This window comes from Melozone crissalis, unplaced genomic scaffold, assembly GCF_028551555.1.
Source record: "Melozone crissalis strain CALT ecotype California unplaced genomic scaffold, PUWL_Pcris_2 ptg000032l_1, whole genome shotgun sequence".
Classification (NCBI taxonomy): domain Eukaryota; kingdom Metazoa; phylum Chordata; class Aves; order Passeriformes; family Passerellidae; genus Melozone; species Melozone crissalis.
The window spans coordinates 655704-681004 of NW_026535810.1; the positions used below are offsets into that span (position 1 = coordinate 655704).

Genomic DNA, 25301 nt, shown 5'->3' on the forward strand with positions numbered 1-25301 from the left:
AGTGCAACTGCAGGGTGCTGGGGGCGCTGGAGGAAGGGGTGCTGAAAAAAGGGGTGCTGAAAAAAGGGGTGCTGGAGGAGGAGGAGGCACCGGGAGCGCCGGGAGCTGCCGGGTGGGGATGGTGAAGGAGGATGGTGGAGGAGGGAGCGATGAAGAGCGCTGGGGGGCTGGGGGCGGCAGAGCAGGGGATGCCGGGGTGCAGAGCAGGGGATGACGGGGTGCAGGCGGTGGTGCAGGTGGTGCTGGGGCGCAGGGGGTGCTGCGGGGGAGCAGGAGGAGATGCAGAGCTGCAGGGGCAGCAGAGGGGGCGCTGCTGGGTGCAGGGGTTGGAGGGGGCAGTCTGGGGGTGCAGGGGGGCAGGAGCAGAGCGCAGGGCGCTGAGGAGGGGGCGCAGCCCGAGTAGGGAGTGTCGGAGGGTGAGAATGGGGTGCAAGGGAAGGGGAGCGGGGGCTTTGCCGGGATGTTGGGGATCCTGGGGATGCCGGGGGACGGGTCAGGGCGCTCCCGGAGGTTCCGAGGAGGAGGTCCGGGTGTTCCGGGGTGCCGGGGGTGCCGGCCCCGCTCCTGGCGCTGTCCAGCCGAGCTGGTGCTGAAGGGGCGGGCGGGAGGGGGGGGGACCGGCTGCTTCTTTTGGGGGCGGGGGGCTTGGCACGGGACGGCCCTGCCTGGCACAGGGCTCTGCGGGCACGGAAAATCCTCGGGGAACACGGAGCGTCCTGAGAGTCCTGAGAACTCTGAAGGACGTGGAGAGTCCAGAGCGTTCTGGGAGCTCTGGTGGGAATGGAGAATACAGGAGGTTCCTGGGTTGCGGGGTCACAGAAAACCCCATGGGCCATGTAGACCATGGGGACCCTCGTGGGTCTCTGTGGGACATCAGAGTTCCATGGTGATGCTGAGATGTTCAGACCTAGACGCAATTCAGTTCTTCTGCCCACCTCAGGGGTGGAGGCCAAGGGGACCAGCTCCCTTTCCTTCCTGAGAAATCCACTCTGGCTGACCCTCTTCTCCTGTGTCCACTGCTAAGGACAGTGTCCACTCAGGGGCTTTCTATTAATATTATTTTGTTATGCATGATTTTTCAGGCATGAAATTGCTCTAAGAGGATTATGGTCCATTATCATCAACAGAAGTGTTTTGCTGGGGTTTTCAATTAATATTCCAGTGCACCTCAGTGGTGTCCATGTGGACCAGGCCATGCCAGTGGGGCACTCGACCCACAGCATGGTTTGCCTGGTTTGCCTCCTGTCCCTTGGCCAGCACTGCAAGTGAGTGAGGCAAGTGCCCTTTCAGCCCATTTCGGAGGCTCAGTGCTGTTTTTATCTCCATCTCTCAGAGAAGTCAGCCTTCCCTAACGCAGAAAAACTTGTTCTATTGTTGAAGAGGGTGAAAAACCCATTATCTCCCCCCATCCACTCTGCACACTGCCTCTGCCGTGATTTACTGCGACTCGTGGAGGATGTTTTGCTCTATATTACACAGATGCAGCTTAATAGCATGGGGGAGGGAGAGGGACACAGAGTCCAGACTCCTGCCTTCTCTGTTTTCTTGTTGATATACTGTGTGACTCAAGGGAGACAGCTCTGTGCCGCAATTTCCTTCAGAAAATAGGGACATTGGTCACCTGGCCTGGTGAAACCTCTTTGAGATTCCTGGATGACCAGTTCTGCAGGGGAAAGCAAACCCTTACTACTACAGCTAATATGATAGTAATTATGATTATTAATCACCAGGCAGTCAGGATTTAAGGTTGGCCTCCTGCCCTCCTCTCATCCCATAAATCAGCCCGGGATGCTCATGGGCACATCACGTGGAGGAGGATGAGTCTGACACAAAGGGCACGTGCCAGCCCAGAGCCTTTTGGGGGGGTGTCCCCAGAGTGGAGGGTGGGGGCACCAGCACAGCTCTGGGGCAGGGAACAGCCCTGTCCCTCCAGCCCCTCTGCAGCGACCCCAGAAAGGCTTGTCCTGCTCCAGCCATAGCTGTGGGGCCCCTCTGATCCCCCTTTCCCCAAGCAGGGCGTTTGTCCCAGCACGTGGAGGAGCCTCTCCTACCAGCCCTCATTCCCCACATTGCATTTGGAGCTGAGTCATGTCATTCCCTTCCAGGTTATTATTGACTGAGCTCCAGGAGCCTCCCAGTGCACCCATGGTTGTTCCAGTCCCCTCAGAGCTCCCCAGGCCCCTCAGTGCATCCCTGCAGGGCCAGGTCACCCATGCAGCTGCCACTCCATGCCCTGCCCTCTTTGGAGCACTTTATGCCCAGACTTCTTTCAATTCCCTGGGTTTTAAGCATATGCTTGTAGTTAATCCTGCGCTTACATTTTATCCCAAATTGGAAAAAATTGGGGTCTTTGGGCAAATTCTCCTGCTGTTCAAGTCAGCTGAAGGGCTCCCTCTAATTTAACTGAGCAGTAATCCTCTCTCTCCCTGCCCTGCTCTCCTCCTCCTCCTCCCTCACTCAGTTCTACTTCTCCCCCCTCCTCCTCCTCCTCCTCCTCCTTTTTCTCCTCACTGAACGTTTTTGAGGTTTTACTCCTTTCCCCTTATTTTTTTTTCCCCTTCCTTCCCACACCCTGGGGAATCAGTGGGAGATCACCTGGTTTCCAAGGGCAAAGGAGACCTGGGTGCTTCCCGAGGGTGTCCTCCCCCTCCCTGCTCCTGGGATTTCTGATCTGTGCAGGAAATTATCACAGGCACGTTGGGAGAGGAGTGCAGCCTTCCTGGGGTATGGATTTATGGTGGGAGGTGTGGGATGGAGGGGCTGGGAGCCCGCCTGGATGCCAGCATGGCAGCTGCCGGCTGGCACTTGCCAGGAGAAATGTTTGCCAACCGAGACGCGACATTTCTGCCTCTCTCTGTAATTAGAGCCACACTGCAAACACAGCTGGGAAGGGAGAGACAGGGCTCTCGTGGTCCCCAAAGCTGCCTCCAGCCTCCAGGACTGTCCCCAGGCACTCTCAGGTGTCCTTCTACCTGGCATGGCTCGTGCCCCTGCCTTGCCCTTCACCTTTGGAAGATGCTCCACGGATTTGACACGGGATGGAGGAATTTGGGCTGTAAATTTATTTTTGCAGGTGGAAGGATGCTCCTTGTTTTGGCTCCTTTCTCTGCCTCACCACTCCAAATCTTGATGCATTTTTTCAGGCTCTCACCTCCGCGCTGTTTGTTTGTTAAGTATGAAACAAAAGCCCAAAACAAAGGTAAAAATGTGCAGCCAAATTGAACTCTCATCAGCCTGGGCCTTCCCAGCCCTGGGAGACTGCAAATCTGGAAAGGACTCGGTGACATTAAACCAAGTCACGGACATTGTTTCCTGACAAAGCCACTTCCACTTGTGAGTGGCAGGGAATGCCACGGGGACTCTGCTCTGGGCTGTGGCCACTCAGGTCATGGCATCCCCCTGGCACCCTGCCTGTCCCCCCTGCCCAGCAGGGGAAACTGAGGCACGGGGCAGGCTCGTGACTCACCTGCCAGGAGGATGGATGGGGCCTGCAGCCTGCGAGAGCTCGTGATGCTGCAGGGAGGAGCAGGGAGAGGCAGCATGCAGCGGGTCTGTCTGACTGGAGACTCCCCTGGAAAGGAGCCCGTGCCAAGTTCCCAGCTCTTTTGGTGGGGACAATTCTCTCCCTGTCACCTGGGATGCCTCAGTGGGACAGTGCCAGCTCAGGGGGGAGCCCCGAAGGGTGGGGACAGTTCCCCACCAGCAGTGGGACATGGGCAGAGCCCGTTTGGGGTCCTGCTGCTGAGGCACCCTGGGACAGGGCCATGGGGCTCTGTGGGGCTGGGGAGGTGGTCAGCACATCTGGCACACCTGGATGCACCCCACTGGGTGCCCAGTGCATCCAGCCACAGGCGGGGATGGCACCCCTCCATCAAGGATGGACGTCGGGAGGGTAGAGCTGTCATCTGCCTTGGATCTGGCCCTGTCCCCCTTGGTAGGGAATTCCAGCTGAGCCATGGGGCTGGGAAGAGTCTGAACTTGCTTAGGGGGGGAATGTGGGGTCTTTCCCTCACCCCTAAATTCACCTTTACTCCCCTCAGCCCTGCTTGGGCTGTGGGAGGGAAGGATGGTGCTGACCAGAGCTCGCAGGAGCTGCAGGGATGGAGCTCTCCCAGCCCCTCCTGCATCTCGCTGCATCCCTTCCACAATTCCTGTCCCCTGCGACCCCCCAAGGCCACCTGGCCCCTCTGCCCTGCCCACGGTGGCCCCTTGTGATGGCCCCAGCTGCTGCCAAGCTGTGGCTGCGCCTTTCCAGGCGCTCCCTGTCCCCCGGAGGGGAATGCGAGGAACGCAGCCCGTGCACCCTGCCTGCTCCTGCCTGGCCACCCGCCGGCTAAGAATAGACCTGCCCTGGCCAGGCCCCACCAGCACCACGGGGCTGTGGGTGTGGGAACCCCAGCCACCTTCCTCAGGGGAAAAATGGACCTAAAAATCCCAAAAAAATCGGTTATTCTGATTCCCCAAGGGTCCTTGTGCCGGTGAAGGGAGCCCAGAGCGTTTCTTGCTTTGAATTTATGTGATTTTAAAGCAAATCTCCTCTGGAAGCTCCATGTACAGGCAGGGGGGTGCAAAGCAGCCCCCCAAGCTTGGTACCTGCTGCCTCCTGAGCTCCTCTCCAGGAGCTCTGTGAATTAAGGGGGAATCTCCTCCTTTTTTCTGCTTCTACGTTTCTTTTTTCTCCTTAGGGAGTGATTTCGCTGAGCCTCCTAATTTCAGCTGCAGGCATGATGCAGAAGGCAGAAGGCAGCAAAATCTCTCCAGATGTTATCACAACGGGGAAGGGAAATCATCCTTGGTTTAAAGCTATCTCGTAAAACACTGCTGCTGGCTTGGCAGAGCCCTTGGGGCACAAGCTGGCCCTCACTGCCCTCAAAAGTCTCACCCAGGCCCCCCATCTCAGCCAAGAAGCTCCAGTGGAGCTCAAGGTGGGACCTTCAGCCTCCCCCTGGGCTGGACTGGGCATAACCTTGTGTCCAGCCCCATCTCCTGGGTGGACTTTGCGCCTGTGTTGAAGGCAGCCTGGTGTCCAACCCCATCCCAGCTGCTGCGTGGACCTTGGCCCCATATGTGGAAGGTTGGCTGGTGTCCAATCCCACCTGCTGCACACAGCTTGGACCTGGTGCTGAAGGAGCCTCTGGATTCTGCATGGCTGGTGGGCCTGGGCTGTGTGTGTGCCTCTGGACACAGCTCAGGGCACCATCATCCACCCTCGTGTCCCTGGCAGGACAAACTCAGCTCCTGTGTGGATTCTCTGGTGTCTAACCAGGGCTGAGTGTGTGTTGCACTCCCTGCGTGACAATGTTCAGCGTGGCTCTATTTTTTTTTTTCCTTTTTAATCCTCTTCTCCAGAAAGCAATTTTCATGAAACTTACAGGATCTTGATCACCTTGGAGACCTCCTTTCCTCCACTAATGGGGCAGAAAGGAGCCAAGGAGCTCAAAATCACCAGCAAGGATCCGAGCTGGATGGAGCACACCTGCACCAGCCTCCTTTCCCAGGCTGAAAATACACTTGGCTCCCAGCTCAGCTCTCACCGTGCCAGGTCTGTGCTCCGTGAGCAAGGGAAGTGGGGAGAGGAGGGAGCCTGGTGTGCCGGGATGGAAAGCAGATGCCCCGGGGTGTGAGAGCTGCTGGGGCTGCTGCTCGGGGCCTGGGATTGTCACGGAACCACGGAAAGTTGGGGTGCCACCTCGCCTCGGGCATCCTGCGCTCGGGGAGATGGAAAGCAAACAAACACCCGAGCGTGGGCGGGCAGACACCTGCCTTGTGCTCCTGTGCCAGGTGCAGGGAGCCGCTCCCAAGCCTCAGCTTCCTGCGACCGAGGGCAGAGGCCACGGGATGGGATAGGGACGGGTGGATGATCCAGATCCCCTCATTTCCCCTGCTGCTCCGGGCTGCAGCAGATCACAGCTCTTTAAGGCTGCAATAATCCCCGGCCTGGGATTAGTTTTGCACCTAATCACTGCAGAACAAATAGGAAGTTTTATTTACAGAAGCAGAAGAAAGACGAGGCCGGGGATGGGGAGGACATAGGGGGGGACTGGTGGGCCTCAAAGCACGGCTGATCCCGAGATAATCAGGAGCTGGAGGGCAGGAGGCGATCGCTGACCTTGGAACCCCCTCCCCGGCTCTTACGCAAGCGTGGCACTGCTGCTGGAGTCACAGCAGTGGTGAGCTCCAGCCTGGTGACCCCCAGCCCTTTAAACAGCTCGTGTCTGGACTTTGGGGATGCCTGGCCCTGATTCAGCCCGTCCCTGAGGCTGCGCTGGGAACCCACGAGCTGTCAGCTCTGACGGAGCCGCGGTTCAGGGGAGGATGGAGGTGCTGCAAAGGGATGCTCATCTTTCAGATGGGGAGGGGAGAAGCGGGGTGCTGCAGTTATGTTGCCCCAAAGCATCATCCCCCCCTGGTCCCCAGGGATTTGTGTCTGCACTGGGTTGGGGTGGCAGCTCTCCTGTTTGAGAGCCTCGTTCCACTGAGCCCCCAGCCCACCTGCAAGAAGAAGCTGAGCTGCTGCTCCAAGGGGGACAAGACACAGGTTTATTTTTCATCCATGCAAGCGAACAGCCTGGTAGCAGGCAAACCAGGATGTGCTCCATCCCTCCCCAAACTGCCCTCTGTCACTCAAGTCTCTGTGGCTTTGCCCACAGATCAGATTTGGCTGGTGGGTGACCAGGCTGGACCAGCTCCAGCCCTGGGCACAGGGGCAGCTTGTGACGGCTCCGTGCCTGCCGGAGCCTCAACTTCTCTTTCCCCTGATTCAGACATTGACAAATAAATAGCTCTTCTCTGCTCTGGCTCTTGCATAGTGGAAAGGAATGTCTGACCTGATAGGAGAGAGTAATCCTGGGTTGTGGAAACCCATGGCTTCCTTGGCAAGTGTGCCCATGGCATGGCTGCCAGCCTGGCCAAGTGCCCATGCTTGCACCCTGTCTGTTGCCCTGCTGGTGGCTCTGCCTTATTTCAGTTCCATTTCTGAGATGGATGTGAAGGCCTTTCCCCTGGCTAAGAAGAACTTGACACCGAAGAAGATGGTGGTGATCAGGAAGAGGAGTGCCAGGGCGAGCAGGACCCAGCCCCCAACTGTGGCTTGACTTTTGGTCAGGGACATTCCCAGGAAATCAGTTTTGCTGGAGTCATCTTGCTGGGCTGGAAAAGAGAGAAAAGAGAGACATGGTTGTTGCTGAGGGCTCTGGGCTGTGGTATATCGGGCCACCGTTCTGGTCTCTTGGATGCCCTTTGGCCTCAGCTCCACGAGGAATCAAGGAGAAGTATCCAAACACCCTGTGGTTTTTGGGATGGCCAAGTGGCACCAAGAGAGCTCCATTTCATTCTGCCCCTGGTGAGGGCTGAGCCCTGGCCAGTCGTGGGCCTGCTGTGCTTGGCTGAGCCCTGCATACCTGTGTAAGGAGTCCAGCTGTACTCGGGCCAGCCCAGGACCTCCCCGTTCTTCTGGTTCTCTTTCTCCAGCCACGTCATGAGTGGCTCGAAGTAGCTCATCAGGGCCTCTGCTGACATGTTGGGCTGTCCTGTGATGAGCTGCATGGCTTCGGGCCATGGCTTGCTGAAGCCCAGCTTCAGGGCATCCCTGTGGCAGGAGAAATCAGCTCCAGTGCGTTCCCCATCACCCTCTTGGCTGCCAGCCCCTCCCTTTCCCTTGGAGCTCTTGGTGTCAGCATCCCTGGGTACAGTCTGAGCCCCCAGGACCATAGGGCTGCCAGCCTGGAGCACAGGGAAGGACATTTATCTGTGGGGGAAGAGGGGTTTGCATGGATTAAAGACCTCCTGTGAATCCAGCCTGATGCAGAGCAGTCCCTAGGTGAAAGAGTTAATTTTGCAGGTGCTTTGCTTGAAGCAAGGGGGTTGTTTTCCCTAAGGAACTGGGGGCTGGGAGGAGGAGGAGGAGGAGGAGGAGGGAGCCTTCCCCCTGTCAGGGGCCTAGCTACCATCTAGTGGCTGCCTTTGCAATCACAGCCCCAGCGCCCAGCCCAGGGTGTCCCCCCAGGAAAGGAATGGGATGGGAGGGATGAGCAGGGGCTGTGCTGCCTCCTGTCTTGCTGGGCTGGCTTTAAGGTATTTGGGGGATATTTTTGCCTTGGCTTTACCCTGCCCACAAACCTACCCCAAGATCTTCCCAGCCTCCTTGGACTGGTAGATGTCACAGGTGTGCAGGGGACCGGTGTGGCCAGCTGCATGGCAGAGTGCCTGGTGGAACTGGAACTGGATCACAAAGCTGACAAAGTACCTGGTGGAAAGGCATGAAGAGATGGGAATGGACCCTGCTTGTGTCTGTGCAACAGAGGATGTGGCTCCCCTCGTTCTCTGGTTGCACCCTCCCAGTCTGGAGGAGCATCAGTGGTTTTGGAGCTACACCTTTCTCCCATAATGCGTTTTATGTTTGTTGGAGTGATTGAGCTCATCTTCCTTGGATAGGGAGAAATCCCCCTAAATTCAGACTTCTTAGGGTCTCTGGAGCTGCCCAGCCCATGCAGGATGGTACCACCAGCCATGGAGAAAGTGTCATTGCTGGCATCTGACCTGGGGATCCTGCTTTTATGTCCAGGTGGTGTCCCTCGTGCCCCAGCCCTGCTGGCTCACCTAATGTAAGGGACATTGGCAGGAATGTGAAACTTTGCCCCGGGGTCAAAGTCATCTTCAGACCTCGGTACTGGTGGGCACAAGCCCTGGTACTTCATCCTGTGTGAGAGAGGGAGAGTCAGGCCAGCTTGGGGAGGAGGAGATGGGGCAAAGTGGGAAGGAACAGAGTGGGGTGTGAGGACAGAGGGAGGGGCTGTGCATCTCACCATTCCCATTGCAGTCAGCTGGACCACAGGGAGAAAACACCCAGTGGGATGACAGCCTTGTCCCAGACAGGGGTCTGAATTCAATCCTACCTGAGATTCCACCACTCCTTGTTGTACTCATCCTCCTTGATCCGCCCATCAAACACCTTCCAGCGCCACTGGTCCATGAGGTACCCGAAGGGCAGGAAAGCAATTTTGTCCAGGGCGATGCTCATCAGGTAGTTAATATCACTTTCTGCCCAGGGCACGAAGGTGTGAGCAAGTCAGTGCTGTACCCACCTCTCCTCCCTCCGTGGGTCATTCTGCCCCAGAACTGGGTGTCCCCAACAGCTCCTGTCCCCTCCATTCATGCAAAGCCACCATGTGTGTCCCTGAGCCCTTCAACCTTGCCCAGCCCCTCCTGACCACGTGCACTTCCAGCTGTTCACATCAGCATCCCCACATTTGCTGTGTGGCCCTCCAGCTCACCTTCGTTTTCCATGACCTGGTCCAGCAGATTGATGCTGTGGAGGTGTTTGGGGGTGGAGACAGACAAGGCCATGACATCCCCGATGGCCTCGTGGAAGCCAGGGTTGGCCCCGTCACGGAAGGAGATGGGCTGGTCCTTGTACTGCAGGAAGTACTGGACGTGGCCCATCTCGTGGTGCACTGTGATGAGGTCATCCATGTTCACCACGGTGCACTGCTTGATCCTGGACCAGGACACAGGGGTTGGGGGAAAAGGGAGGGAAATGGTGGCATGAAAACCTCCAGGAACCATCACACCCCCTTGAGTTGTTTTTCCTTTCCATGTGCCCCCTCCCCACATCTGATGCCACGCCAGGCTGGTCCTACTCCACTGGGTTGGTCTCTTCCTCCTCCTGCATCTCCTGCTGACCCTGCCCATCCCCTGTCCCTGTTCATCAGCTTTTCCATTCTCCAGGACAGGGCAGGGCAGGCATGGATTGCCCTCCATCCACCACGGGGACTCCTACCAGCATCTTGGGTACCAAGAGAAGCGCCACAGCTGGGGTGCCACAGCCACACTGTGGTGGCATCAGCCTACCTGCCCTTATCCTACAAGGACCCTTTCGGCCCCAGCGCCACAGCAGCAGCGGCCACCCCCTGCTCCCCAGGGGCACCTGAAGTCCTTGCGGTTGTAGAAATCCCAGGCTGAGGCGTGGCACACCACCTCCCGCCCATCCGATGGCTTCTCAATCATGGACTTGTCCCAGAACTCCTGTGGCATCGGGATGAGGCCCAGAGAGGTGAAGAAACGGTCTGACTCCTCAAACATTCTCTTGGGTGTCCAGCCCTGGGGAAAGAGCAGAGACCCGCTGAGGGGCAATGTGGAAGGATGGGAGGACAGGGATAAACTTGTTCTGGGCAGGGGAATCTCCTGGAGGCAGCTAGACTTGGATCCAGGTCTTGGCATATAGAGGCAGGGAGAATACAGATGAGGCATGGATTTTTTTGGCAGCATTAGAGCATTTGGCATCATGGGTGGTGGTAACAGCCAAAGGTTGCTGGGTCCCAAGGGACTTCCCCAGAGCAGCCTAGAAAAGCACTGACCTGGTTTTTCATGGCTGGGGTGGCATCCACCTTGGTGGCATCTGGGAAAGGTACCACCAGGTCGAAAATGTTGGACCATGACTGAGCCCACATGTTGCCTGGGGAGCACAGAAGGATGACACATGTCAGGAGGGTGACAGGGAGAGGAGAACAACCAGTTACTCCCTCCTCCTGCACAGGTGGATCACCCTGCCTGGTCCCTGCCCTGTCTGCATGAGGGCAATGTAGGCAGTAGCCCAGCCATGCAAGAGAAGTTGAATCATGCTGAACGTGCTGCCCTTCCTTGGGGCAGATTGGCCTCTACAGACCCATCCCAGGGGACCTTTTCCCTTCAGCCAGAGCTGAACAGAGACCAGTGTTAACTCTTGGCACGGCACAGAGACAGCCACACCTGGTGGGAGAAGCAGCATTGCTCAAGCAGAGCCCTTACCTAGCAGATGGGCAGGGATGGGACCCTTCAGGTTGATGTGCTCTGCACCATACTTTTTGTAGAGGGCTCGGCGTACATAAGCATGCAGGTTGAGGTACAGGGGCTGCAGCTGCAGGTACAGCTTCTCCAGATCTTCCTCAAAGGTGGGTGTCTCATACAGGGATCTCCAGTAGGCCCCATTGTCCGTGTAGCCTGTGGTTGGGCAAGAGCAGAAGCTGTCAGACTCTTCTTTTTGGGCAAGACTGTCTTGCTGTTCAGACACTCCAAGAAAGTGAGAGTAGATCTCCTGGGAGTTAGTGAGACCTCCACACGCTTGGGATTTTGACCCCCAGTTGGATGAAGAGCCCAATCCTCTGCTCACAGAGGGCTGGGGCCATGGTGGGCTCTAGGGGAGCAGAGCACTGACCATTGAGCACGGCTGCCTTGTTGCTCAGCTCCACATATCGCTTGTAGTTGTTCCTCATCTTCTTCCCAGAAGCATCCCGCCAGCCCTTCCAGGCAAAGAGGAGCTCGTCGTAGTCCCGAAAGGTGGCCATGATGTCTGTAAGGTCTGAAAGAGAACAACAAAGCCACTGAGATGCTGTTGGACGGGCTGAGCAGGTACAATGGTTCTATACCATGTTGCTCAGGGGCCATCACAGAGAAGGTGAAAGAACTCTTCATGGCCTTTTTTCATGCCCCCATTTAAAAAATTCCCTCCCTTCTTTTGCCCCACAGGACACCCTGCTAGCTCTTACCAGGATCCAGTGGGTGACAGGTTTTGTTCTCTCTGCAGACCTTGGCCACGCTGTAGGTGGTCTCCATGTCTGAGAGCAGGGTGTTATACTGCAAAGGAAATCAGTGTGTAAAGTGGTTATCCTTGCTCTTGATATTGGAGGATGTCCCAGCCCATTGAGGTTTTTGGGTGTTTTACTCTGGTCCCTTCCAAGATCAAGTGTGACCCCAACAGAGGCAACATAGAGTCCATACAAGAGGGCCTGGGGCCAACAAGCAATGTGCTATTGTCACCCAAAAATCCAGGCCCTGCTGCAGCCTGGGATAGGCAACCTTTGGGTGGGAAACCCTGAAGACAAGGATTTTGGCTTTGTGCAGACGGTACCAAGCTATCGCCTTCTTCAAGGCAAATGGTGGCTGCTCAGTGGCATTTCTTAAATTCTGAGAGAAACTTTTGTCTTCACACAAGGTGATGGCAAGGCACACCCTCTCTTGCTCTGTCCCCTTGCCACTCACCTCCTTCAGCTCATCCTCAGGTAAGGCTGCCCTCTCAATGACACTCAGCTTCTTGAGGATGCGGGTGACACTTTGGTCCTGGAAATCGGAGGTGTCAAACTGCCTGGCCCTCATGCCGTACTCCAGGGTGTGCTTGGACATGGCCAAGTTCTTCTCCAGCTACAGCGAGAGAAGAGGAGTTACTTCAGGGAGAAGACACAGGCCACTGCTAGAAACACCACCTGGCATCCCACGACTGACACCTTCCCCTTTGTGGGCACCTCATGGGATGATGAGGGTTTTCAAGGAAAAGGGTGGGAACCTTTTCCCTTTACGATGGGCAGAGGCTGCCCTGGTTTTCAGAGCTTCTGTGAAATGTGCCCTGGGTACCACCTGCCCTCCCTGGCTGCTGGCTCTCCCTGCACAGCCCCAGGGTCGTTCCCATACCATGATCTCCTTGTTGTGGTCAGTGATGTTGGTGTTGTAGACCCAGGAGGCCTCGGTGTAGGCATTCCACACTTCCTCAGCTGTGTTGTTGTACTCGGACAAGAACTCTTTAGCTTGTGCCTCATCTGCTATTTTGTCTAGAGGGGGAAATAAATGGGGGAAGAGACAAGAAAGGTCAGGAGAGTTGCAAGAGCACTATGGAGAAGCCATAATTAAGCTTTTCCCAGAACTGCAGGTCCACAGAAGGATGCCACAACTTGGGAGCAGGCTGAGCTAAGAACTGGGGAAGAAGTGCCCAGCTGGGGTGTCCCATTGGACAGAGGATGGGATGACAGGACAATTTGCATGCCCTAGGCTCTCCCACATGAGCACAAAGGATATAATTAAGAGGATAAACTCTTCACACCACGACTGATGACACCATTACACAGCCTCAGACAATGGCACTTGCCTCCTGGGAAGCAACACCCCATGGGACTTCCCTGGAGCTGGTTATTCCTCTATTCCTGATATGGGGAACACCCCACCCACAGCAGAGACCTTCCTCTGCTTCTGCCTGTGGATTAATGACGTCCCTTGGAGAACTTCTTCCTGGCCCTTCCCAAACCCAGGATGGAGCTGCAGCCTTACCAATGCCTTCAGGGTAGCCTTCAGGGACAGGGGGACGCCAGTCAAACTCAGGCCAGCCCAGAACCTCGTTGGTCTTGTTGTTCTGCTCCTGAAGCCACTTGGTGACAGGGCTGAAATACTCCAGAAGGGGTCCAGCATCCATCTGACCCGAGCCAGTGAGATTCAAGAGGATTTCCTGCCACGACTTTGAGGATCCAACTTTCAACACTTCCCTGTGAAGGAGCAAGAGCCAGCATGAGGCCAGAGGATGGATGGGAGAGAAGCAGTGATAGTATCTCAGCATCTTAAGGGTTGAAAATGCTGTTCCAGAGTGGGACATGAACGTGGGAACTGCCCTGGAGGCCACCACCTGTCCCCAGCATGGGAACTGAGGATTCCCTGTCACACACTCATGCATTTAACACCCAGGGAATCAACAGGAGCCAACTGTGCTTTAGTGACCTCTTGTCTGGGTGGGAGCTCATGGCTGGGACAATAGCAACACTCTGGTGGTGAGGACCACTCACCCCACCCCAGCGCTTCCATGTATTTCCATCCATCCATCCATCTGCAAAGCTATTTCTCCAGTTCACTTTTCCTTCCTTTCTTCCTTCCTTCCTTTGCACACCATCAGCTTCCATGCACACATCTGCCCATGGCGATTTTCCTGACCCTCCTCTGTCCCCACCTGAGTTTGTCTCCAGCCTCTTTGGACCTGTAGATGTCACAGGTGTGCAGGGGACCGGTGTGGTTGGCGGCCTGGCACAGTGCCTTGTGAAACTGGAACTGGAGGATGAAGCTCACAAAGTACCTGCCAAGGAAGCCCATGAAGGTCAGAACTGGGGACAAAGGGAAGCACACAAGTCCAAGAGCTCAACCCCAACATTTGTGGTCCAAGTGTTGGGAGATCTCTGTGTCTTGAGCAGGAGCAGCACATGACAGTCCCTGCTCACAGAGGTGATCCCCCAACCACTGCACCCCAAACCTTGGTCCCCTTGCCAGCATTTCCTCTACCTGATGTAAGGCGTGTTCCCTGGGATGTGGTACTTTGCTCCAGGGTCAAAGTTGCTCTCGTTCCTTGAAATCGGGGCGCAGATGCCCTGGTATTTGGTTCTGTGGGCAACATGAGCATGGGAATAATTAAGGGTCAGAAGAATCCAGTCAAAGGGTGGGAAGGCTTGGCACAGTGCTGAAGAGATCTGCACAGTTAGAGCATGATTCCATCTATCCATCCATCCATTGCTCTCCCACCATTTCCATGGCTACTTTTACGCTTTTTCTTTCCTCTTTCCTGCCTCTCTTCCTTGCACATGCCCAGCTTCCCCAGCCATATCCCCCCTTGGTGAGACCCCCACCTCAGATACCACCAGTCGTAGTTGTAGCGTTCTGTGGACAACATGAATAATAAAGGAATAATAAAGGGTCAGAATGACCTAGTCAAAGGATGGGAAGGCTTGGCACAGTGCTGAAGAGATCTGCACAGTTAGAGCATGATTCCATGTATATCCATCCATCCATCCATCGCTCTCCCACCATTTCCATGGCTACTTTTACGCTTTTTCTTTCCTCTTTCCTGCCCCTCTTCCTTGCACACGCCCAGCTTCCCCACCCACATCCCCCCTTGGTGACTGTCCCCACCTCAGGTACCACCAGTCGTAGTTGTAGCGGCTCGGCGGCGTGCGGCCGCTGAACACGTTCCAGCGCCACTGGTCGATGAGGTAGCCAAAGGGCAGGAAGGCAATCTTCTCCAGGGCCATCTTCAGCAGGTAGTTGATATTGCTCTCTGCATGAAACACAGCCTGAACCAGGCTGGAAAGGATTCTGCATAGACAGCACTACAGGCACTAGAATTTTAGTGGACAAGAGGGCGGGTAGATCTGGATGAGAAATGGGCACAGCATCTCAACATCCAACCTTTTTCCTAGAGAAGGTTTTGTAGGACACAGGAGGTTTCTATAAATACAGTTCCACGTGCCTTTTACTGAGTGGGGACAATGACAATGACAAATATGGTGTTCCCTTGTCCTTAGCCCAGCTCTCGGAGTTAAAAGATCTTTGGCGAGTGTAAATCTTCACACTTCCACCCTGGGGCCTTCAGGATGAGGGGCTTTGGGGGAGTTTGTTCTGCAGTCACACCACTGCAAAGGCTCTGATGGTTTAGACCCAGAAGCAGAGTCAACTCTAGGACAGCCACCACAGTACCATGAGGATCACAGGGGATGGTGACATCTGTTTTCCCCCTCAAGGAAACCCAGGGAAGGAAGTTTGGAGAAGGACCTGCTGGACACTCAGCTGAAGCTGTGGGGTCAGAGAAGGGTTGGCAGCAGTGCCCTGAGGGGCTATTGGCTGCCTTCACCGTGGCAGCCTGGCTGCCAAGGGCTGGCAAGCCGGGTAGCAATGGCTTGAGGCAGAGACCATCTGCCTCGCTGTGTTTATGCAGCCCTGGCCCGATGCTCTTGGCTGCTGTGATGTCTTTCTTGTCGTAAAACGTATTTAATGACACGGCAGGAGGATCCCAGGACTGTCCCTCCTCCGCCAAGCAGCGCCTGGGGCAGGTCTGGGAGTGCTCAATTTCTTCTGCCACCATCTGCTTTGATGTGTTGGCTGAGGGATGTCAGTGGGAGGAAGAGGCTCTTGATGAGCTGGGCAGTGCCTGGAGCGACAAGTCCTGCCCTGCTGTGCTGGCTGGCAGCTGGACACGTCACCCTCTGCCTGCCCTCGTGACTGTGCACGTGCATGCTTGGTGCCACCTCCCCAGAGCCACACCAGCAGCTCCACTGGTGGATGCTTCTTGGGCAGGGAGGAAGGAATGCTAGAAAGGTCAAAGCCAATCAAGCACAAAAATGTTGTTTTCCAGTTTGGGCTCTGTTGGTGAAGGGAAAGGCACAGACAAGCTCTGGAGAGCATCACTCCTGCCTCAGGGGTGAAGAGGATGGAAGGCTCTACATGGACCCATGGAGACAAGAGGGGGCTGTGCATGGACCCATGGGGATGAGAAGGGGTTGTGGCAGTTCTGGGCTGCATTTTCAGACTGCAACCCACCCTGGCATGTCCCAAACCCTTCCCAGTGCCACGGGCAGTGCCAGGTCACCCAGCTCCCCAGAGTGGCTGCCATACCTTCATCCTCAGTAGCGTTGCTGAGGAGACCGATTTTCTTGAGGTGGCTGGGGGTGGAGACAGAGAGGGACAGGACATCCCCGATGGCCTCATGGAAGCCAGGGTTGGCCCCGCTGCGGAAGGACACGGGCTGGTCCTTGTACTGCAGGTAGTACTGGATGTGGCCCATCTCATGGTGCACTGTGAACAGCTGCTCCATGGTCACTGTTGTGCACTGCTTGATCCTGTGAAAACAGCATTGCATGGGCCCAGTGAGGGACCCCTGAGCTGCCTGTGCACCCCCTTGATGGGAAGGAGTCCCCACAGTCCCAGAGAGGGTGGCAGCACCCCACAGGGTGAGGGAAAGTGGAGGGGAAGGCAGGGCAGCATTGCCACTCCAGACCTCGCCTCAGAAAGTGCCACATTGGGGTGCATGGCCAGGCTGGGGTACCCAAAAGGGTGGGGGGGTACCCAAAAGGGTGGGGGGGTACCCAAAAGGGTGACCACCAATGGGGATAGGAGAGGGTCTTGCCCTGTAGCCCTGGGTCCCCACATGCCCCCACAGACCTGAAGTCCTTGCGGTTGTAGAAGTCCCAGGCCGAGGCATGACACACCACCTCCCGCCCATCTGTCGGCTTTTCCAGCATGGAAAACTCCCAGAATTCAGGGGGCATCTCCAGGAGCCCCAGGGAAGTGAAGAACTCCTCCGAGACCCGGAACATGTGAGTGGCATTCCAGCCCTGGTGGGAAGCAAGCAATGGGTTATGGCTGAGGAAGGGGCTGCCTGTGCCCTGGGCTTTGCCTTGAGGGCTCCAGGACTGTGGGAAGGGGGTGAATTGCTCCCCAGGACTGAGGTCCTGCCCCTCTCTCTGTGATGGGGACACCAGAACAGGTGTGAACATTGCTAAAAAGCACCGAGCAATGGTGCTGGAGCTCAGCAGGGGCAGGAGAAGGGAGCAGGACTTGCAGGACTTGGAGCTGTGTGATGGTGTGAATGCAGCAATGCAGCCCCCAGCCTGGGGACTGGCAGCAGTCCCAGTGCACTGCCCACTTTTGTCCACCTGCTGCCTCTTTGGTCATTGCCAGATATGGACTAAGACCATTTCTTTGTCCCTTCACCTCCCAGACATGGATTTTCTGCTGTCCCCTATACAAGTATGAGAAATGACTCCCATGGGGTCAATGTCATGGGCCAGCCTTGGCAACACCTCCTGCTTTTTCTCCCTGGTCCCTCCAATGAGTCCCTCACCTGCTGCACCATGGTGCCCGTGACATCAAGGTTGGGCTTCTCAGGGTAGGGGATCATCAGGTCATAGATGTTGTTCCACTGCTGAGCCCACATGTTCCCTGAAAAGAGAAAATAGCTAGAGCAGAGCTGGTGGCAGGTCAGAAGAGAAACACAGTGATAACTGGGACCTCTCTGGCCTTGTGTGCGCCCCTCTGGGCACAGGCTGGGGGAGGCTCATCTCTTACCCAGGAGGTGAGCAGGGATGGGACCCTTCAGGTTGATGTACTTGGGCCCATAGCGGTCGTACAGCTTCCTCCGGACGAAGGCGTGCAGGTTGAGGTAGAGTGGCTCCAGCTGGTTGTAGAGGTGCTCCAGGTCCCTCTCAAAGGTGTCTGAGTCGTACCAGGAGCGCCAGTAGCTGCCTGTGTCATTGAATCCTACCAGGGACACAGGGAAAACCTCTGTCTCCAGACCACAAACGCTGCGACCAGGGACTAGCAGCAGGATTTCTCCCCTTTCCCCAAAGTGTTGGTACTTAGGAAATAGATGCTGGATGCCTGGCTGCATCCCAATATCCCAGTCCCAATTTCCACCCCAGCTCCCTGATCATGCCCTGTTTGGGGACCCCTGGGTTTGTACCATCCTTGGTGTAGGCGGCGTTGCTGAGCTGCACGAACTCCTGGTACTTGGGGCGCAGCGGGTTGCCCGCGGCGTTGTGCCAGCCCTCCCAGGCAAACAGCAGCTTCTTGTAGCTGCGGGACGTGGCCATGATGTCCGACAGGTCTGGGACAGAGGGGACAAGGAGAACATAAGGAAGCAGAGCCCTCCTATTTTTCGGATATTTTTCAGATTGCTGGAGAGGGAGGCACAGCTCTGCAGAGGTGCCACCACCACCGTGCCAGACCCCAGTGCCTGTTACTCTAGGAAACGAAACAGAAAAATGCGGGCACTGGATTTTCTAAGGAAAAGAAGAGGGAAGTTTAATTCTGACTTCAGCATTTATAGATTTCCAAAAGTGACAGTGGATTGGAGGGTGAAAGTGCCACCTCTCCAATGACACTGGGCAAACTAACAGTTTATTAAATCTCTCTTCTTTTATAAAAGAATGCAAAACTATAAATTATTTACATCAAGTGTGTGAGAAAGTTCATTACAAGAATGTAAACATCAGAAGGCTTAGAAGAACTTAAAAAAACAGGGTGACAAGTTCCCATCCTCACACTGGGACAATCCTGATTAACATGAGTGGCATATGCCAACCCAAACCCACCAAGGATGTGGGGACCTGGACAAAGTCCTGGCCATGGGGTGCCCAGCAGCTGGCAGGACCAAGGGGACAGGGACCATACCTGGCTCCAGATCCCAGCAGGTGCCATTGGGCAGGCACACCTTGGCCGTGGAGTAGATTTTGTCCATGTCACTCAGGATGGTGTTGTACTGTAGGAAAGGAAAAGAATGCTGAGAGGAAAGGGGGTGCCAGGGGACAGGAACAGCCCTTCAGGATCTCCCTGCTCTGCAGTGTGTGTGTCCAGATGGAGGTGGGGAAGGATTGGTGTGTTTATACAGCACATTTTTGGTGAGATAAGTGCGTTATCACTCGGGGTTTTGGCGTGGTGGGAGCAGGGAGGATCTTTGGGACAGACAATCCATGCTCCAGAGAGGGGCTGTTTATAAAGCTGTTTGTCAGTGGGGCCACGGCCCAAGCTGTTTATCTAAATGGGTTAAAAAAAACAGGAGAAGAAAAGCCAGAGGATGAGGGGGGTTTATTCCTGTGAACTGCAACAACAGCAAACAATAGCAACAGGACGTTTCCTGGAACATTCCTGGGAAGCCCACTGTCAGGGAAGGAAATTCCTCTGCTCTGTCCCTCTCTCCACTCCCATTCCTCTGCTCCATCTGTGCAGAGGGGATGGGGACAATGGTGGCTGTGGGATGGAGCTGCCCAGGGGTGGGAGAGACATGACTGATGAGCAGGGAGGAGACATGATGCTGCCTGTTGTCTGGAGGAGGCAGGGATGGGTTTCCTGGAAGGAACTGGGGCTGACTCCTCTCCGGAAGGGATTGCATCACGAGGCTTTGCCAGGGCTTGGCTGGGAATGGCTCTCAGGGAGCTGTGGATGGAAGGGCCTGTCCTGTGCTCAGGTAGAGCAGAGTACCTGCCAGCTTCAGCCTGGGCAATATTTTCATGCACGGAAATCAAAATTCAGATAAACTGCCCTGAAAGCTCAGGATGTCCTGATGTCCCTGGCATGGAACTGCGTCACCAAGGCACAGCAGACTTTGTCTTATGGGGAGCTCAGGAGCTGTGTGGCTGCATCAGCCCTTCTTTTCAGTGGGCTGCATACCTGATGAGCCCAGAGGGGTTGGGACAGCCTGGCTGGTCTCCAGGTGATGCCCAAGACTGCTCTGTGTAAGCAGGAAATCTCCAGTTCCTGCTGGGACAGCTCTAAGATAAGGTTAGGGCTGGCTAATAGGGCCAGAAGGCATCCTGCATCCCCTGGACATAGCACCCCATCTCCTCCTCCATCACTGTGTAAGGCCAGTGACACCCTCCAGAATGCAACATCCAGCAGTGGAGTCTGGATGCTTGTGAGAAATCCCCCTAGGGCATTTCACAGCACCCCACGCTCGCCCAGGGCTCCTCCACCACCTTGCCTACCTGCTCTCTCATCTCCAGGGGCAGGTTGGAGGGTCCCAAGGTCTGGATTGATCCGATGATTTTCCTCAGCTGGGGGTCACTGAAGTTATTCCACTTGTCGCCATAGAGCTCCTTGGCTTTCTTCCCCCATATCTCTGTGAAGTTCTGCTCCTCCAGTGATGCTGCCACCTGCACGGTGAGAGGGGACATGGGGGCTCAGGACCAGCCCTGGGAGGTGCCACCACCCAGGTGATGGTTTGGGAGCCAGGGCAAAGCCGTGAGGGTTTGTGGGAGTCAGAGGTGACAGGACATGGGGCGACAGACAGGGCTGTCCCCAGCCCATAGCACCCATGGATAGAGACAGCAGCTTCCATCTGTGTCTGCAGCCCCTGCTCCCCTGTGGAGCTCTCCATGAGCACCCATGGGTGGCCTGTGAGGGTGTTTAGGAGGAGCTCCAGGGTCTCATAAGGGATGGGAGTGCTGGGATTGGGTGTCCAGGCCATGCAGTCAGGGTGTCTGGGTGCTCCTGGGCTGCCTTTGACATCTGCTGGACCCTGCTTTTGGAAGGAGCTCTGAGGTCTGGCTTGTTTTTATTTCCAATCCTGCCATTTCTCACTTTCATAGAAGCCCAAAAGAGAACTATAAAGGTGCCACATCCACCTTTCTCCTTCCTCTATGTCCCCGCTATGTCTGTACACTTCTATTTCTCTACATTCCTCAACTGGCTGTCTGCACCCTAAATGCCACATCTGGTGTTCACCCATTTGCTTTGAATCCCCAGTTTTGGGTGTCTCTCTGTCACCCAGCTCCTGCCATCCCTGATCTCCCTTCCTGGGGCCATGGGCTGGCTGTAAGATGCCCAAATAACACTGTGGGGTGTTGTTTAGGCAGCTGTGGCCCTGCTTTTGGGATGGGGTGCATTGCAGGTGTTTGTATCCCAGCCTGATCAGTGTCAGCTGTATTCTTGGGAAGCTGCAATCTTTTCAGAGCGTCCTGGCCCTGTGCAGGGGGAGTGAGATGGTGCAGAGCGCCTGGTCAGTGTCCATGTGCCATCCTGGTGTGATTTATGGAGCTCATTAGCTGTGACTTGTGGCATTTTTAGCCTGGATCCAACACGCCTGGTTTGTTTTATTTTAATCTTCACATTCCGTCAGCAGGCAGCAGGGAAGGAAGGGAGTTGTGGTGTGGCAGAGTTGGATGCAGATACCCACACAGCTGTGGGACACAGGGGTGGGAATGCCAACAGCGCCAGGTGCCCCTGGCTACCCCTCACTGCTTCCCTTGGACATCCCAGTGCCCACAGCATCACTGGCATCAATCCCCCAACATGCCAGCCCCACAGACACCCTGCTCTTGCACCACCCCTCTCAACAGGAGATGCCTTTACCCCTTCCCAGACCCCGTGCAGAGCTGGAGGAAGCAGAGTTCAGCTGTGTTTTGTTTTGTCCTTGAACAGGCACCTGTGCTTGGTCAGGCAAATTGTGCCCCAAACTCTCCTGACAGCTCTGGTGGAGTGAGCTGAGGCCACTGGTGCTGCCTGAGAGCCCCTTGCTGTGGCCATGCCCAGCAATCCTGGCCCTTCCTCCTGTATCTGGGCTCTCTCTGTGGGGGCTCAGGAGCCTCTTGGCACCCACAGCCTCAAAGCTTGCCCCAGTCCCTCCCTGCTGGGAGCACAGTGAAGGCTCAGGATGCAGCTCAGGGCACTGGGACTGCCTTGGCCCAGGCATTCTGCACCCAGACGTGAGCAGCCCCCAGGCCCCATTGCCTGCCTCTTGCCCAGAATCCCAACTTGTGAATGATGGTACATTTATCTGTCTGTCCATCCCTACCTCTGATCTCCTGCCTCTCATGTCCCTTTGTCACAGGGTCCCCTTTTGTGGCAGGCCCCAGAGCTGCCCATGCCCTGGTGGCCTGGCTCAGCCCCTCTTGTGTTATGGATGAGCAGGGTTTGCTGGCCCAATGCTCCCCCAGGTCCCCCAAATTCAGCCTTTTGGGTCCTGCTGTTATTCCTTTAGGAACCAGTGACTCCCCATCCCAGCACACCTCCCTGCTGCCCCACCATGGGCTGATCTCAGGGGTTCAGATCCCCTCCCTCTACCTGGGCTGGCTTAGGAGCCTTGACATTGCAGGGAGCTCCTGGACATGATCCTCACACATTTAATAGCACATAAAGGGGGGAAAGCTGCTCTGGAAACGCCTTCTGAGAGAAGTCCATGCAAGGTGCTCTCCTGGCCTTAATGATGGGCTCAGTGTAGCTGGGATGTTCCTGCTCTGCCCCAAGGTCCCTCGCCCCACCACATCTGCAGCTAGAGCTGGATGCCTGCCCAGACATCACGTCAGCTTGACAAAAAAAGGCTGAAGGGGCACCTGGGCCCTCTTGAGTGTCCTGCCAAATTGGCAGTGCCCAGACCTGGCAGTGATCTTTCCCCTGCACAGGAAGATGCATTTCCTTCCTGCACAGGACGCACTGTGCTCCCGTCCCCACGGCATCTGGAGGGTTCAGGGCTCTGTGTGCCAGCCCCTGTGTGACACTGGGCTGGCTGAACACACCTATGGGCTGCACTGCCCCTTGTGCCTCTGTAGCCACAGCACTGGCAGGTGTGCCCTGAGCTGTGGCTTGTCCCTGACCCCGTGCTGGGGCCACCGGCAGCTCCCTGAGCACAGCTGGGACTGGGGAAACCACTGCAGCCTGTCCAGGCACTGCCACTGCCCGGGCTGGGCTGGGCTGGAGCTCACCCGACTGAGAGCAGACCCAGGGCTGCTCCCTGCCCCACTTAATACACGCCAGACACATCCAAACTCCTGGGAGAACACACAGCAGCCTGAGGGATGCACACAGCGTTGCTCCCTGCAGAGGTTCCTCCTGCACTAATCTGGGCTGATGTCTAACTCCCTACAGCCTGGAGTGCTTTCCCACCTCTGTGTTTGTCCCCGTGGGATGGGGGCACAGGGACAAGAGGTGGCAGGCTCAGTCCCGATGCCACCCAGCTGTTCGCGGGCACTTTGGGCTCCTGGTGTCCGCCCCAAACTAAAACCCTCAGCACTGGAATGTGGTGACACCAGGCAGGGACAGAGACAGGGACATCTGACACCTGGCCCAGTTCTAGGAAGGGGGAAAGTGGAAGGTGCTGGGAGCAGGGAATCGCCTCTAAAAATAACCTTGACTCTGCTCTGGGACCAGAGCTGTCATTCTGGGGCAGAGTCTCTCTCAAAGCCAATTTGGGGCAAACCCCTGCAGCTCCTGGACCACAACTCCCACCCTCGGTTTGCCACCCCGAGGTGCTGAGACAGAAACCCGCCGGGAGGAAGGGAACCCCACCGATGCCTCCACCGTGACCCAGCCCCCCCAAACCCGGCGCTGGGGACCCCGCCGCGGCGGCATCGCCCCCGTCCCGCCACCCACCTGCAGAGCGGCATTCTCGGCCGTCAGGTTGGTGTTGTAATTCCAGCTGGCCGAGACGCTTTTGAAGAGGACGGTCTCGGCCGTGCTGTTGTAGTCTGAGGCGAAGCGGGCGGCCCCTTGCTCGGTGCTGTCGTACTGGAGGGGCCCGAGGTCGGAGCCAAGGGCACCTGCGAGGCTCAGCCAGAGCAGCAGCGCCAGCGCCGCGGGCATCGCGGCCGGAGCGCGGCACCGAGGGGCCCCGTTCGGTGCCTTCCGAGACGGCTTTGCCTCCGCCGCCGGCTGCTTATAAGCCAGCAGCTTTCGCGCAAACCCTGCCCACCGAGCCTGCCTCCCCTCGCAGATAAGAGCGGAGTATTCCGCTCTCCCTCCGGCGGCTCCGAGGCTTGCGCGAAGGAGCTGCGAGAGAACGCTGCCTTGGGGGGCAAAGTCCTTTTGGCTCCTGGCAGTGCCGGGAGGGAAGGGGAAGGGGCTGGGATAGGAAGGAGGGAAGGAGATGGAAGAGAATCCAGGGAAAGGCAGAAAAAAGAGAGAGGAGAAAGGCTAGGGTGGATGGGGTGGGTGAGATGCAGCTCCATCCCTACAGGGTCCCAGTTCCCTCCCGATTTGGCGCAGTGGTGCTTAGCAGAAGTCAAGTGGTCCTTAGCAGAACTCCCCTCACCTGCATCACACGGCACACGCCCCTCGGCAGCACCCCGAGCACCTGCGGGGGCTGCAAGTGCAAGCACAGGAGGGAAACTGTTCCTGTGGGACACAGGCGAGGTCTGTCTCGCACTGCTTCCTGCCAAAGGGACCCCCTTCCCAACAGAACCCCTTTTTTCAACAAAACAGAGTATTCCTCCCGCTTGTGAAGGAAATCACATCACATCACACCAAGCGTTTTGGACTTGGAGGCTGATGACAAACGAGTAACAAAAAGTTCCTTCAAAATGAAAACCAGACCTGTGTTGGTGGGCTTGATAGCTCCTTTGTTTTGTTTTGTTTTCTATTTACTCAACTAAATCCCTTTTCCCCAGGGCCTGGCCTCAGCCCTGGGAATGGTGCCTGGGCTGAACTTAGACCCTGAGTTGCTTGGCCTCATGACTCCTTGTTGGAGCAACCACCCCATAGACACAATAGTGAACACCTGCCAAGAGAGAGCTTTTTTTAGTGGGGAACAGAGGGAAATCCCTTGACCTTTTATCCCTGATGGGAGCTGCAGAGCATCTGGACACCATCATGGACCCTTGAAGGAGTAAGTGGGGTGACTCCATGGGGACAGTGCGGCCACTAGAAAAGGGACACGTCCTCCTGTCAGCGCTGGGCATCCTATGGGGTGTGCACAGCCATTAAAAAACAAACAAAACTTAGAAGACTGCAACCCTCTGACGTCTATTAAACCTCACTCCAAAAATCACAACTTCACACCCTGTTCTAGCACCCTCCACCTGCACAGGTTGATGTGGGCACATGAAAACCCTTCATCCCCCTGACCAGGAATCCCCCCTGCACCAGCACCACCTGTGAGCCTGGGCATTGCAGAGCTGGAGGCAGAGCCAGCATCTGCCTCCAGCCCCCCTTGCTGACCCCTTTCCTCACCAGCCATAGTTTTCTGGAAAGTCCAGTTTACTGGGAAGTTGGAAAAAAAAAGATTGGTTTGGGTCCAATTTGGCTGGAGACCAAGGGCCAGTGAATGGAGATTTCCTGTCCCCCTGCAGCCTCTGTTCCCAGCTGCACCAGGGAGGGGTTTTCCCGGCCCTGGGTCCTGGTGCAGCCTCTGGCACCAGTGGGGGTTTCAGGAGATCAGTGAGGCCAAAACAGTCAGTGCAATGTCACTGGTATCCAGGAATCCCAGCATTTGAGGCTTTTTTCCAAGGCTGATGTGTCCCATGGATGATCCTTCAGGAGAA

General features: G+C 56.3%; 1 protein-coding gene across 1 annotated transcript; it reads right to left on the reverse strand.

The window, feature by feature from the left end:
• Positions 1–6539: 6539 nt before the first annotated feature.
• ACE (angiotensin I converting enzyme) lies at positions 6540–23717 on the reverse strand. The gene is made up of 25 exons (XM_054281481.1): positions 23416–23717; positions 20034–20201; positions 18724–18811; positions 18014–18157; positions 17620–17811; positions 17396–17493; positions 16714–16886; positions 16168–16391; positions 14689–14833; positions 14065–14163; positions 13739–13861; positions 13072–13283; positions 12442–12578; positions 12016–12174; positions 11523–11610; positions 11192–11335; positions 10786–10977; positions 10356–10453; positions 9926–10098; positions 9273–9496; positions 8895–9039; positions 8599–8697; positions 8123–8245; positions 7401–7588; positions 6540–7149 (listed from the first exon to the last, which is right to left on the reverse strand). Exons 1-25 carry the CDS (start codon positions 23623–23625, stop codon positions 6959–6961), a joined length of 3837 nt encoding a protein of 1278 aa, XP_054137456.1. The 5' UTR covers positions 23626–23717; the 3' UTR covers positions 6540–6958.
• Between the last annotated feature and the right edge of the window lie 1584 nt (positions 23718–25301).

Excerpts from the sequence above, each read along its gene's own strand:
- ACE (XM_054281481.1), bottom strand. The coding sequence starts at position 23,625 with ATGCCCGCGGCGCTGGCGCTGCTGCTCTGGCTGAGCCTCGCAGGTGCC. Across the intron at positions 16,887-17,395 it reads CGGGCACCATGGTGCAGCAG|GGCTGGAATGCCACTCACAT; the intron begins GTGAGGGACTCA and ends GCTTCCCACCAG. Across the intron at positions 8,246-8,598 it reads GCCAATGTCCCTTACATTAG|GTACTTTGTCAGCTTTGTGA; the intron begins GTGAGCCAGCAG and ends CCTTTCCACCAG.